We start from the raw sequence: 15046 nt of genomic DNA, 5'->3' as shown, positions 1-15046 counted from the left end.
TGACAAAAATGTTTTATATATGCTTGAGGTTAAGCATACAAAATGGTTGAAAAAAGTAGTTAGATTTGAATCAAGAGAAAAATATAATTTGAATCAAATGAGCAAATGAAGTGAAATGGAAGAAATAGCAGATTTTCAAAAAAATGCCATTTGATTCGGATCAAAGAAAGTGTGATTCGAATTAAATGACATGTGATTCAAATCATGTTTAAAATTTGATTCAGATCAAATGACACATAACTAAAAAGGAATTTTGAAAAATGAAACTATTTTGAATCATGTATAAATATTGATTTGAATCAAATCAAACAAAATCCTTCCCAGGAAAATGAACAGGATACAAAATTACGTGTAAAAATGAGTGATTCGAACCAATCTTGTAAAATCTCAAAATTTCAAAAGCATTTGAGATTTTACTTTTGAATCAACTTTAACCAAAAAAACCAAAATTATTTCACTCCATTCACATATGATATTGATCAAAGAACATTTAGATCAAGATTAAATCTAATCAAAGTTTTATGCATGCTAAAAACACATCAAATCAAACTCGATTCCGAGAAGTGCAATCATAAATGAGGCTCAACAAATTGAAATAAAATCAAAGATGAAAGTGATAAAACAAGTAACAAAATAACTGGATGGTAGAAACATTCTACTATAATAACAACTACAAGGCCACTTTAATTGTTTCATATGGACTTATTTGGTCCATCAAGGACAATAAGCTTTGGAGGTAACGTATATACTTTAGTTATTATCAATGATTTTTCTAGATATTATTTTTAGTGCAGAAAAGAGACACTTTCAAGGCATTTAAGAAGTACACAAAGCAAGTACAAAATGAAAAGTCCATGAAGATTGCATCAAATAGAAGTGACCATTGTGGATAATTCCAAAATACACCATTTGAAGAGTTTTGTGAGGAACATGGCATGTTTCATAATTTTTCAGCACCAAGGACTCCTCAACAAAATGGAGCGGTTGAAATAAAGAATTGATCCCTAATTGAACTTGTAAGAACCACACTAAGTGACTATAATATACCAAAATACTTTTGGGTGGATACGTTAAGCACAACATTTATGTAAGAAATTGAGTAATCATTAGGCCAATCTTGAAAAAGAATCCATATGAACTCTTCAAGGGAAGAAAGCCAAACAATGCTCATTTTCATATTTTTGGATGCAAGTATTTTATCCTCAATAATGACAAAGACAATCTCGATAAGTTTGACAAAAACTCTGACGAAGATATCTTTCTTGGTTACTCTCTCACAAGTAAGACATATAGAATTTATAATAAAATAACTTTAACTATTGAAGAATCTATGCATGCATCACTCGATGAATCCAACCCCTCAAAGGAGGATGTAATTGTTTGTGATGATGATGGTATTTTAGAAATGCCTACGTAAGACATTGCCAAAAATGATAATAGTGAACACTCCAGGCACAAAGGTGAAATTATTTAATAAGAGCAAGATCAAAGTGAAATTCCTCAAGAATAAAGAACCCATCATGATCACCCAATCAACAACACTATTGGTGACATTAGCAAAGGAGTTTCAACAAGAACAAATCTCAAGGATGATTTCTTGAACATGGCATTCGTTTCTCAAATAAAACCTTAAAAGATTAATTAAGCCTTAGAGGATGACCAATGGATACTGGTCATGCAAGAAAAATTAAATTAATTCGAAAGAAACCAAGTTTGTGAACTTGTTCCTAGACCAAATGGTAAACACATCACTGGTACTAAACGAGTCTTTAAGAATAAACTTGATGATAGTGGTATAATTGTTCGAAATAAGGCAAGATTGGTGGCCCAAGGATACAATCAAGAAGAAGGAATCGACTTTGAAGAAACATTTCTCCAATTGCAAGGTTAAAAGCTATTCAATTATTACTTGATTATGATTATTCACTAAACTTTCAGTTATTCCAAATGGATGTCAATAGTGTTTTCTTGAATGGATACATCAATGAAGAACACTGTCAAAAAACCTCCCAGTTTTGAAGACTTTAAGAATACATCAATGTAGAAGTTACTTTTATGGATACGCATAACCAATTGGTGGATATTTTTAAAATATCTATGGCAAATAAATCCTTTTATAAGATTTGAAGAGAGCTCGAGATTTTGGATGAGAATGACGTCTAATCAGATGCTGAGTCATCACTGCATATACATATATAATATCAAAATCATGGCTTTTTTCAAACTTATATCAAAGGCATATGTTTTTTGTTCTTTTTATTGGTTAATTCACAATTCCATTTATGAATTAACAAGATTGATGATCTTTCATGTATGTTCTCTAATGTGTGTTATGTTTAATTGTAACTTGTTTATATTATGTGTGTGTATGTTTGTTGGTGTTTTTATATGCTTTGCCTCAGCCATACTGCCAATTTTTTTAAAAAAATTCAAATTTTTTCTAAGTGTAATTGATTACTATATGGTTGTAACCGGTCACACCTTAAAAAATTTGATTTTTTTTTAAAATAAAAATTTATGGCGCTATGCTGTAATTGATTACAACGTTCTTGTAACCAGTTACACCTGAGACATAATCACTTTTAAAAATATCTTTTAAAGTCAGTCAAGGTTCATCCTCTCTTTCTCTCTTGGAAATCCTCACCTCTTAAACTCTCCATTCATCTTCCACCAAATTCCCACAAAAATATTCAATATCCACTTAAAGTTCATTTATAGTACCAAACCCCATCAAACTCCATTCACCATATCCAAACCATACAACCCCATTTTCTCTCTTTCAACTCAACTCAGAGCATTAATGGTTCCTTCCAAGAAAGACAAAGGCAAAGGAAAGGCATATAACAATTCAACTTATACTGAACCTAACATGCCAAACACGTTAGATTTGGGATGACTACTCTCCACTCCTTCTCAAGAGATTGAGTTCACACTCGTCTTCAAAAATAGACATTTGATTGCTCCTAAGTATGGTAACCTCTCATCTTTCCTTGCTTCAAGCTTTAATTTTCGTGACCTCTTACGTCATCAAGGGTTATTTTATTATCTTGATCTCTTACATCATCAAGGGTTAAAAGTGCTTATTTCTTATTTCAATCCATACTTTCCTGATTTAATCTGCACTTTTTACTGCAATTTATCTATTGTTAATGGATATGTGTTGAAATCCCGTGTCAAAGGCAAGCCCTTTGAACTAACTTTGGAATATTTAGGCACATCCCTGAAAGTTCCTTATGAGGGTGGAAGAATTCTGCAAGATTTTACTTGTGATTGACATGGATATGAGAAATGAATACTATTACATTATTAGCAGGTTGATTGAGCAAAAAATATATCATTAGAGAGCAAAAAATTAAGGTTCAACTTCTAACCGTCACATTTTGTACTTTGCAAATTTGTCGGTAGGTGATAGAATGAACACAAGTTACATTAGTACACCATTTATCAATTAAGGGGGAGCTATCAAAGTAAGGGAAATTATTTGTTAAAGAACCAACTTCAAACGATTCTACGACAAGAAATTGTTGTCATAATCAAATATGAGGAGATTGTGAAGACAAGCTTCCACTATTATCTTATGTTTTGATGAAGACAAAGGATATGGTTCATATGCATTATCAAAGAAGGCAAAAGCTCAAAGTTTTAAGAAATTGATTATGTCAAAGCTTGATACTCAAGTAACCCTCAAGATATTGGACATATATGATTTGATATTAAGTACCTATGTATACCACTTTATAAAGCTCAGAACAAATCATGCATATTTCATATCTAATCTTCTATGCATCTTTTAAAAACATTTGAAACCAAGTCATGCTGTTACAAGTCGTATTCAAGCATTTTCAAACACATGTAACCAGTTACACAAAACTTGTAACCGATTACAAAAACTAAAACAAATGCTTTTATTTTTAAAACATTACCGCTGTAACCAATTACAACATTATGGTAACCGATTACCACTGAAGTAACAATACATTTTCATAACTCATTTTGAATCTAACGATCCAAAACTTGATCATGAATCATGACAATGCTTTATGACAATGTACTCATTCCAAAAGGTACAATTTGAGTATAAATACACATGGATTCTGAATTTCAAATTCACCTCTTCCAATCAATTCAAATATCAAATCTTTCTCATTTTCATCATTAAATATTCTTTGTGACTAAACTTTGTAAAACTTATTACATAAAGTTTCATATTTAGTTCATAGCACTTAAAGTCTTATACATTGTGAATTTTAACATTTGGAAGGGAACATCAATTCCTCCATAATTGATTCAAGTGCAAAAACTTCATATCTTATTCAAATTCTATTTTTTTATCACAAAGTGTTTAGTGATCATGGTGTTATATTAGAAAGTAGTATGCCTTCTATTCAAGTGTAAAACGTGCCTTATTGATTTTGTTAGAGATTAAAAGAAAGTCTCAAGGCGTGACTATATAATTTCTAACATTTATTTTTTTGCACTTTAGTTTTAAAAGTTCATAGAAAAATAAAAACTTCATTGCTATCACTCTTGATCGAGAAAAATTCAAAAATATCGGATACTCTAATTCACATCCTCTTAAATTACAATTTGTGCTTACATTATAATCATCTCCGATGGATACAACATCTTGTATTTAAATTGTTTGGAGGAGTCCAACAATTTAGATGGAACAATGACTTGAAACACACTTGATTGCCAACTTAAATGAGAATGAGATTGAATTGAATTCTAAAATTATACCAGTCTTATTTGAATTAATTGGTTATTAAACCTAAGTTTTAATTTTTAAAGTACTTTAATTATGAGAGGAAATATGTCACATGTATGTTTTCACATATTTTTTTACACCAAACTCATGGATTTGGGTGATAAATAATCTTTTTGTTAAGGAATAGGGTTTGGAGAATACCGAATTTGATTTTTTTTGATAAAAATAATGTTTAACCAATATCATAATCTTTTGGCACAAACTCTAGATTATTAGAATCCATTTCGCGGAGAAATTAAAATGTAAAAAGAAAAAGAAAGTTAGTACTAGTACTGTACTAGTATAATTTAGAGTTGTAGAGAATCATTTTTAATAAAATAACAAATGTTATATATATAAATAGATTATTGATTATAAATTTAAATAGATTATATTTTTATGAATGAATAATTAACCCACCCATGTTTAGGTTGAGACGAGTCATTTAGACTAATTTTCTCCATTGTGCTTAATATTTCGGGCAATATTCCTCCGCAAATTTAGTATATAAAATAGGTAACAAGTGCAAAATAAGGAAAAAATGGTATTTTCATGTATTAATATAGTATTATACACATTGCAATCAATAAGTATCTATTTGCTTTTAACTTTTTCTTCCTACTTATTACACCTCACACACAATCTCTACCCATCCATTTACGTGGCATGCTTTCTCTCTCACACTCTCACTCACTATCATTTTCTTCCATATATTAAATTATTCCTAAAATTAAAAATTTCATTTTGCCAATTTTTTATTTTTATTTTGAATGAATTTTTATATAAATATATTTATGACAATTTTGAATGTGTGTATTGTGATTTTGATTATACACCAAAAATCATAATAATGAAATCCAAAAAAGATTTTTCTCATATTTTTTCTCACACTCCGTACTCTGACAACGACCACTGGAGGATGGTGGCACATGCCTGCTGTCACATCAACTTCAAACCAACGCTTCAGATCAACCCGTACGGAAGATCCAACGGCTCATCTCAATTCACTCCAACACTCACTTTCTCTCTCTTCTCACCTCTGCACCATGTCCCATTTTGGTCGGGACCCCCTTTATATATGGCAAAGACTCATCTTTTAACTTTTTTTTTCTCTCTCTTTTTTTCCACTGTGCATTTCAAACCCAAAAATCCCTCACTTGTGTCTCAATCAGAAAGTGATTGGCCACAAAAGAAGGACTTTACTTCTACACTCACTTTGTATATTTTTTTTTTCTTTTCTGCTTCATTCACATTCTTCAATTTCATTCTCTTCTGTTCCTTTCATGGCGATCTTGATTCACGTGCCACCTTTGTTGTTGTTTTTGTTTATGTTGTTGTTACTTGGTTTTTTCAATTGGTTTCTACTTTTGGGTCATACCTTTGCTTGACCCTGCTTCTCTGTTCTTGTTTTTCTTCTTCTGCTTTTCTTCAGCTTAAATCTTATATTCAATAAAACAAAGTTAACAAAAGCCCTTTTTGCAAACAAGGGTCCTTACTTTTATTTTCTTGTGGTGGGGTTGTTTGTTTCTTCATGATTTTGTAACTATTCACATGGATCCCATGTTGTTGGTTTTTTAAGGTAATGTTTGATTTTTGAAATTAGTGTTTTTTGTTGCTGTTGGGATGGAGTGCATTGGAAAGTGGGAGAGAGGAATGAGTGAATGCAATAATGGGTTTGAGGAAATTGAGGATGGGGACTATGAGTTAGGGTTCAATGTGTCTGTGTGATTGCCAAAAATTGTGTATTTAAAAAGAAGAGAAACAAAAAAGGGGTAAAGCTTGTTATGAAGCTTTCAACATCAGGAATGAGTCAGCAGGGAAATGAAGGTATCATTTTCTTTTCTATTGTCTTAAAAAAACAATATTTTGCATCCTATTCTGACCTCTTTGTTGTGGGGGTCAACTGCAAGTATGAATATTGAATTGTATGTGACTATGTGTCACTTTCAAAAAAAACCTTTTGTTTATACTTCAACATCATTCTTATGATGATTGTGAGTATTGTTTCCTTATTTGTTTGAGATAATTTGATGTGTGGACTTATTGTACTAGGAGGGGAGAAGAAGTGTTTGAATTCTGAGCTATGGCATGCATGTGCGGGTCCCTTGGTTTCCCTACCAACTGCAGGGACTCGTGTGGTTTACTTCCCTCAGGGTCATAGTGAGCAGGTGCTTCTTTTTTTGAACTCCATTCCCTACTACACTCCTTATGGTTTCGATTTTGTCTAGTTTTGCATGGTTTGGAGGATACATAGCTTTTCTTGCAAGCTTTGGATTGAGACTCAAATGTGGTAGTTTTTGTTGTTGTTGTTGTTCTTAGTTGGAGGTTGAACTTATCTTTTGCTGAACAATGATTCTAGGTTTCTGCCACAACTAACCGAGAAATTGATGGTCAAATACCGAATTACCCGAGCTTGCCACCGCAGTTGATATGCCAACTTCATAATGTTACAATGCATGTGAGTATTATATTGTTACTATATAGCACCGATACTTGACATCAAAGGCGTGCTCGGCTTCTGATACTTGTAGTTAGTTACATTCAAATATTGCATTTTATCAAATTATTACCGGTGTCTTTGTTTGTGTGAGTGCTTCTTCATTGTGGTTATATCTTCAACGTAGTTATGGTGGTTGAGTTAGTTTTATCTTCCATCAAAGTGAACGAATTCAGTTAACCAGAGGCTGTGTTAATTTTCAGGCAGATGTTGAAACAGATGAAGTGTATGCTCAAATGACGTTACAGCCGCTGACTCCGGTATCCTTTTAATCTTTGACAGCTTGTTTTTGTTTGTAATGTAACTGAATGTTTTATTTTTTTGGTTATGGAGTTTGAAAATGTGTTTGTAACTGTTGTAGCAAGAGCAGAAAGATACGTTTCTTCCTATGGAATTGGGGATTCCAAGTAAGCAGCCTTCAAATTATTTTTGCAAGACATTGACTGCGAGTGATACCAGCACACATGGAGGGTTCTCTGTTCCTCGTCGTGCAGCTGAGAAAGTTTTTCCTCCATTGGTAGTCTCCATAATTATTTTTCATTTGTGTTTGATTCTGGTTTGATATGGATACATTTCTCTTTTATTTGGGCTGTATAGGATTTCACACAGCAACCTCCTGCACAAGAACTAATTGCTAGGGATCTCCATGATGTTGAGTGGAAGTTTCGACATATTTTTCGAGGTGAGTTTCTAGTTCTTTGATTGCTCCATTCATGTTATCTTGTTAGTTTTGTGTATGAGAAGTGAAGTTAATCACCTTTCTATAGAAAAATCTATTTTAGGAACATCTGTACACTAAATGAACATGTTAGTACACTATCTAATTTTCCTAATATATGTGGAAATTGCTCAATGGGCTTATATAAAGGGACAAAGGTAGTACTCATTAGCAATTTTCTTTTTATGCCCATCGCTAATATTATGGACGTGTAAGGAAAATTCTTAACTTCAAAATTATAACTATAGCAAGTTATTAGCTAACTCATTATCATCCGTTCTTAAATTTCTGACTATTTCTAATAGTGGCTGTCATCTGCTACACCAAATATCATCAATTTAGCTGTTACAAATAGTTGATGGAGTGAAATGATCACATCTTTCAAGTTTTGTACACTTTTGAGAAACATGAATAATACTTAAACATAAGTGACCTGAACATGGTTTATATCCAAATTAATAAGCTTAATATGGCACTTTATCGTTATAATTTGAAAACATAATGCTAGTGTAAGAAATTAGTGTATGTTTGGATTGATAGTTAGTTTGGTGAAATCAGTGGCACCATGATTCTTTTGAAGTTCAAAGTGTAGGTTTTGCTATAACTATGGTGGCACACCATGATTCTGCCGAACTCACTGAGAATCCAATCATGCACCAAGTCTTTTGGGACCAATTACCTCTCACTACATTATTGACGAAGGTTTTAACAAACTTTAGAATCGTTTGAACTGAATATTATCTGATAAAAAGTGTAATAGTTCTGTTAATAAAGTATATTAGTGAATTGGGCTTTTTAGGAAGTTGGTCATATTTAAAGAGATTTATTTGAATCCTTTTGGAGTAAGAAGATTTGCTGAATAAAAAAACTCAAGATAATTGAGTTTCTAGCTCTGCCACTTATTGGATACCCCCTTACATTGCCAATAATCTTTCTTTGATGCCGACTGAATTGATAATTGTATGTGAAAGTTGAATAGTATTTCACGAAATGTCAAGCAAACTTCCAAATTGCCTGATCATTACTTTAGTAAATACAACTAATTTCATTAATTTTCCAAATGTGCTAATGAATCTCTAATATTAGTTCAATTGCATCTGCTTCTGTCCAAATCAAAACTAGACAATTTACAAACACGGTGACAAGTTAAAATTTCTTTTTCCAAGGAGCATCTGCTTCTGTGGAGGAAGTTCTAAAACTCGAGTCTTTATTGTTCACTTGTCTTCTTTGTTAGTGATGTTAGATTTTATTTTGTATCTTTTCAGCATAACTTGTTTATATCAATCATCTAAAAAATATAGTTGCATGTAATTTGTAATATTGGAGGAAAGAAATCAGCTATCTGCAGTGATAACTGCTTACTTGAAAAAGAACCTTTTGATTTTCTTACTATGGTTTCTAGCATATAACAGATTTACTATAAAATGAATTTTCCATTATTCTGGTTTCAAAGTTGATGTTTCCATTTTAAAACAGAAACACAACTCTAGGTGTATTTTTCTTTTTAAACTTATAGGTGATGTGCCAAAGTCATTATGAATCACACTCTTATTTGACATCAGATTGTTAACTTGATTGTAATTGTAATTTATGCGAAACATGATACGTGTATTGCTACCCTTATCATTTCAGGACAGCCAAAACGGCACCTTCTTACCACAGGCTGGAGTGTATTTGTTAGTGCCAAAAGACTTGTAGCTGGAGATTCTGTGCTTTTCATTTGGTATTAGTTTCGTTTCACCTTTTTGGATACCTTTTATTCCCCTTGGATGCTGCAAACGGCTTGTTTATTGTTTTTGACGTATATTTTCTTTATTAATAGGAATGAAAAAAATCAGCTTCTTTTGGGGATACGTCGTGCGAGTCGGCCGCAAACTGTTATGCCGTCGTCAGTTCTTTCCAGTGATAGTATGCACATTGGTCTTCTTGCAGCTGCAGCCCATGCTTCCGCAACTAATAGCTGTTTTACGGTGTTCTTTAATCCAAGGTTGTGTTTCTTTTCCAAATTTATACTTTTGTTTGACACTTTCTTAGATTTTGGGATGAGCCTTACTCATCCCTACAAAACTGGCTTGTAAGGTGAGGATTGTCCCCCGTTATAAACACGACACAAACCATATCTCTAAGCAATGTGGGACTAAATCCACCTCTTCAATCCCAACATAATGAAGGTGTTGGGGGCTGCAACGAAGGCAAGCCAAATGCCCCAATTAAGGCGACTAGGGGCGGGCCGCAATTAAGGCAGAAATTTCAACCCACCCCCCACGCTTGGGCCTCAATGAGTCCGAAGCGTGGACAATGCGGGAAGCCCAAGAATGGATCTAGGATAGGCTCGGATACCATCTTAGATTTTGGGTTAGGCCTAACTCATCCCTACAAAACCGGCTTGTAAGGTGAGGATTGCCCCCACTTATATATACAACACATACCATAACTCTAAGCAATGTGAGACTAAATCCACCCCTTCAAACCCAACACAATGAAGGTGTTGGGGGCTGCAATGAAGGCAAGCCAAATGCCGCAATTAAGGCGACTAGGGACGGACCGCAATTAAGGCAGAAATTCCAACACACTTATTTATTAGAAATTATAACATATCTTTTGAAACCTACATCATGTTCAGGGCTAGTCCTTCCGAGTTTGTCATACAACTTTCAAAATATATCAAAGCTGTGTACCATACACGTGTTTCTGTTGGTATGCGTTTTAGGATGCTTTTTGAGACCGAAGAATCTAGTGTGCGCAGGTACTTGTTGTCATCAATTATTGATTTTGTTTTAAATTGGACACATAATTTTATGAGGATTGTTGTATGTTACCTTTACTTATACACAAGTCTATTTGGTTTGAAGGTACATGGGTACTATAACTAGCATAAGTGACATGGATCCTGTTCGGTGGCAGAATTCTCATTGGAGGTCTGTCAAGGTAAGTAAGATCATCACAATGTAATGCATAAAATTAGCTAGCAGTTTATATGCAAATGTTCCTTTGAAACATACGACTAAAAGATGGGGAACCTTAGTACAATGGCAAGTTTCATGTCTCGGCGTTGTGATTTCTAGGCCCTGTTTGGATAAATAACTAAGCTAGGCGCTTATAGTATAAATGTTTATCATATCAGATCAGTACTTATGTATAAGCTGTTTTTTATAACAAAAGATAAAATAAAATCTGAAGTTTTAATATTAGCTATAAGCTGTTTTCATAAGCTATTCTAGATATTTTATGGAAATAAGCTGAAAACAACATATGGAAATCTCATAAGCTGTTTCCATAAGATCTCGGAAACAGTCTCACAAGTGCTTATGCTAGTAGATAAGCTCAAATAAGCTAATCCAAACAGGCTTTAAGTCATGAAATGGTTTGTCTAGCTCTATATCCATAGGTAAAAATGTGTAGAGGCCATAACTGGATGGGTGGAAACTTGCAGCCTTGTTTTTGTGGCTGCAATTACACTCCTGTTATGTGGATTGTGCATGAAGATGAAGATATTCTCGAATCCTTGTTTGATTACTTAAAACCTTACAATAATACTTGAAATTTCTCAACATGTTTCATGAAGTATACCTTTGTATTCCTTTTTCTTCATTAAGCCATAAGAATTTTGCAATGTCTATTGATAACAATCTGCATCACTTTTGTGATTTTTGTTGCCCTTGATCAACTAGCTAATTTTTTGTTAACATAAACTGCAATACACGACGCGAATCATATCGAAATTTATTTTAGCTTGATCCGCATGCCAATAGAGGTCTTAATCTTCCCATACTAAAGTGCGATAGCAGAAATTATCCTTTTTTCTACAGCTTTTGTTTCTGCAGCCATTTATTATTACTCCCTCCGTTCCTTTTTATCTGTCTTTCTTTGACTTTTTACACATACCAATGAAACTAATCAAGTTTACTATTTTTCAAGTAATAATTGTTTTTTTTACCTATAATACTCCTATCTATTTATTTATATATTTAACTTTTTCTCTCTCTTTAATAAATAATTAGGGACAATTTTGACAAAAAGACAATTGATGTTATCTTGAACTTTGAAAATGACACTTAAAATGAAACAAATTTTTTATACAAAAGAGACACTTAAAAAGGAACCGAGGGAGTAATATTGACATGCACATAAAAAATAGTTGGGTTGCTACAATATGTTTCTATAAGATTGTGCTGAGAGATAGTGATAGCATGACTTAGTTCTAATAGGTTCAAAGTTTCATCACTATTTGCATATCATGCATTAGAAAGGTTTCGATGAATTTCATTCAATGTTTTTATAATGATTCTTAACCTGTTTGTTTATCTTGTTTCATCCATTCTGCATAGGTCGGTTGGGATGAATCCACAGCTGGAGAGAGACAGCCTCGAGTCTCATTATGGGAAATTGAGCCTTTAACTACATTTCCGATGTACCCATCGCTATTTCCCCTTAGATTGAAACGACCATGGCATCCCGGCACTTCTTCTTTTCTTGGTACATATTTTTAGTACTTTTTTATTTGGTTATCTCCCTTTAATTGTGACCTCCATTATAAATTCTTCTCACAGTGATACTTGGATTAAAGAAAATATTTTGTAATTGTCTCCCATACTTTTCCCTTATTCCATAGAAAGAATAATTATTTATTTGTACAAAATTTCCTCTATACCCTTAGTTTTCTTTCTCACAATAAAATTCTCTTCCATCCCATATTGAGCGTCACATTAACAGAAGAAGAATATTCTTTAACATGTTTTCTAGCAACTTAATTTGAACGCAATTTAAGTTTGTTGCATGAATATTTTAACGGATCATATGTCCTCCTTTCGTTGTTGTCCAAAACACAAGAGGAGTTAATATCATTATGAAAATTGGCTGTGGTGGTTTTGAGGACACTTCTCTTGTCTCCTTTCTTTACAAAGGATGTTGTTACAGATGGCAGAGACGAAGCAACAAATGGACTAATGTGGCTGCGAGGCGGTCCCGGAGACCATGGTCTTAATTCCATGAACTTTCAAGGTGCTGGTTTGATGCCCTGGATGCAGCAAAGACTTGATCCCGCTTTACTTGGAAATGATCATAATCAGCAATATCAAGCCATGTTAGCTGCTGGTGGTGGTTTGCAGAATCAAGGCAATGCTACTGATCTGTTAAGGCAACAGATGATGAGTTTTCAACAACCTTTCAATTATCTTCAACAATCAGGAAACCTCAGTCCTTTGCAACTTCAGCAACAGCAAACAATTCAACAATTCGCATCGACAAATAATATCATGCAACCACAAAGCCAAGTATTGGCAGAGAACCTGTCTCAGCACATCCTTCAGAAACCACACAACAATCGAGAAAACCAGACACAGCAACCGCAACAGCAACAAACTTATCAAGATACACTTTTAATTCAAGGTGATCCACTTCATCAGAAGCAACACGCTAGTTTGCCTTCACCGTCATATTCGAAACCGGATTTCTTAGATTCAGGCATGAAGTTTGCTGCTTCGGTTTCGCCGGGTCAAAACATGCTTGGTTCACTTTGTTCTGAAGGGAGTGGCAATCTCTTGAATTTATCAAGTGGTCATTCTGTGCTGACTGAACAGTTACCTCAACAAACATGGGCCTCAAAGTATTCGCCTTCGCAGGTCGATGGCATTGGTAACTCAATGTCGCACGTGCAGTATTCTGGAAGAGATACATCACTCGCACCACCACATTGCAACTCAGATGCCCAAAATTCTGTTCTGTTTGGGGTCAATATCGATTCGTCTGGTCTTCTGCTCCCTACCACTGTTCCTCGTTATACTTCTGCGTCAGCTGATGCCGATACATCGACAATGCCATTAGGAGAGTCTGGTTTCCAGGGTTCTCCATATCATTGCATGCAGGATTCATCAGAGCTGTTGCAAAGTGTGGGGCAAATTGATGCTCAAAACCAGATGCCGACATTTGTGAAGGTCTCATTCATATATATATAATCTTAGGCTCGTAGCCACAGTTTTTTGAGCCTTTCTTTTATTGAAGGCTAAAATGATTGCTTACTTTTTTGTCTTTTTCACAGGTATACAAATCAGGTTCAGTAGGGCGCTCCCTTGACATTTCGCGGTTCAGCAGCTATCACGAACTGCGGGAGGAGTTGGCTCAGATGTTTGGAATCGAGGGGAAATTTGAAGATCCTCTTAGATCAGGCTGGCAGCTTGTATTTGTCGACAGGGAGAACGATGTTCTTCTCCTTGGAGACGATCCGTGGGAGTAAGTATAAATTTCAAATTGACACAATAGTATACACTAATATCTTAAAAATCGGACTAAAGTCAAACTGGCGATATAATCAAACTATGTTGCAGTATAGTCGAAATCAAACCATCCGGCGGTTTGGTTTTTAAACATTGCTATATACTGAATATTGATATTCTAATATACTATAGGCAACTATTTATTTCACTTGACTAAAGATTTTTGACATGTTTTTTGTTGTGTGGATAACCTTGTAGATCATTTGTCAATAATGTTTGGTACATCAAAATACTTTCTCCTGAAGATATTCAGAAAATGGGAGAACAAGCCATAGAATCCCTTGGTCCAAGTTCTGGACAAGGACAAAGGCTGAATAACACTGGTGCAGAATCTCATGACATTGTTTCTGGACTACCATCATTAGGCTCACTTGAATACTGAGATAATATCATAATGTATCGTCGCATCAGATTCCACGGTCTCCACAATTACTACTACGACTACATGTTTTTACTTTTGTTTGAACGTTACCTATCAACCTTGCATATTTGAATATATTTTATGGATTGTCTATTCCACTTTTACCATTATTATTTGTTCCAAGATTGTTGAATGAAATTATTGAAAAAGATGAGAAACTTAGGACAAACTTTTGTGACAATTTGTAAACTTATGTACTTAAAGCAGAAACACAGTGTTACTGCCATTGTAGCATTTGATTAAGTCTTGCATGAACTGTGCAGTAAGAAATCTAGAAAGTACGAGAGTAGTTATTTTCATAGCTTCCAATTTGAATAGTTGAAATTTCACTCTATTGTAGGATTTTGTTTTCTTGGTATTCTTCTAACTACCACTAACAAAAAATAAAATC

At 33.9% G+C, this 15046-nt stretch overlaps 1 protein-coding gene across 1 annotated transcript; it reads left to right on the top strand.

Annotated features, from left to right (window-relative positions):
• Positions 1–5864: 5864 nt before the first annotated feature.
• LOC127118316 (auxin response factor 8) lies at positions 5865–14898 on the top strand. Its single transcript, XM_051048490.1, has 14 exons — positions 5865–6574; positions 6800–6915; positions 7107–7205; positions 7448–7504; positions 7606–7761; positions 7842–7926; positions 9595–9685; positions 9785–9949; positions 10586–10708; positions 10815–10890; positions 12291–12438; positions 12880–13895; positions 14000–14190; positions 14433–14898. Exons 1-14 carry the CDS (start codon positions 6532–6534, stop codon positions 14614–14616), a joined length of 2550 nt encoding a protein of 849 aa, XP_050904447.1. The 5' UTR covers positions 5865–6531; the 3' UTR covers positions 14617–14898.
• Positions 14899–15046: the final 148 nt, after the last annotated feature.

This window comes from Lathyrus oleraceus, chromosome 2 (genome assembly GCF_024323335.1).
Source record: "Lathyrus oleraceus cultivar Zhongwan6 chromosome 2, CAAS_Psat_ZW6_1.0, whole genome shotgun sequence".
Taxonomy (NCBI): Eukaryota; Viridiplantae; Streptophyta; class Magnoliopsida; order Fabales; family Fabaceae; genus Lathyrus; species Lathyrus oleraceus.
This window is presented reverse-complemented; position numbering and strand designations above follow the sequence as displayed.

Coding starts and splice junctions, on each gene's coding strand:
- LOC127118316 (XM_051048490.1), top strand. CDS start 6,532: ATGAAGCTTTCAACATCAGGAATGAGTCAGCAGGGAAATGAAG. Junction 12,439..12,879: donor CGGCACTTCTTCTTTTCTTG/GTACATATTTTT, acceptor ATGTTGTTACAG/ATGGCAGAGACGAAGCAACA. Junction 13,896..13,999: donor AGATGCCGACATTTGTGAAG/GTCTCATTCATA, acceptor TCTTTTTCACAG/GTATACAAATCAGGTTCAGT.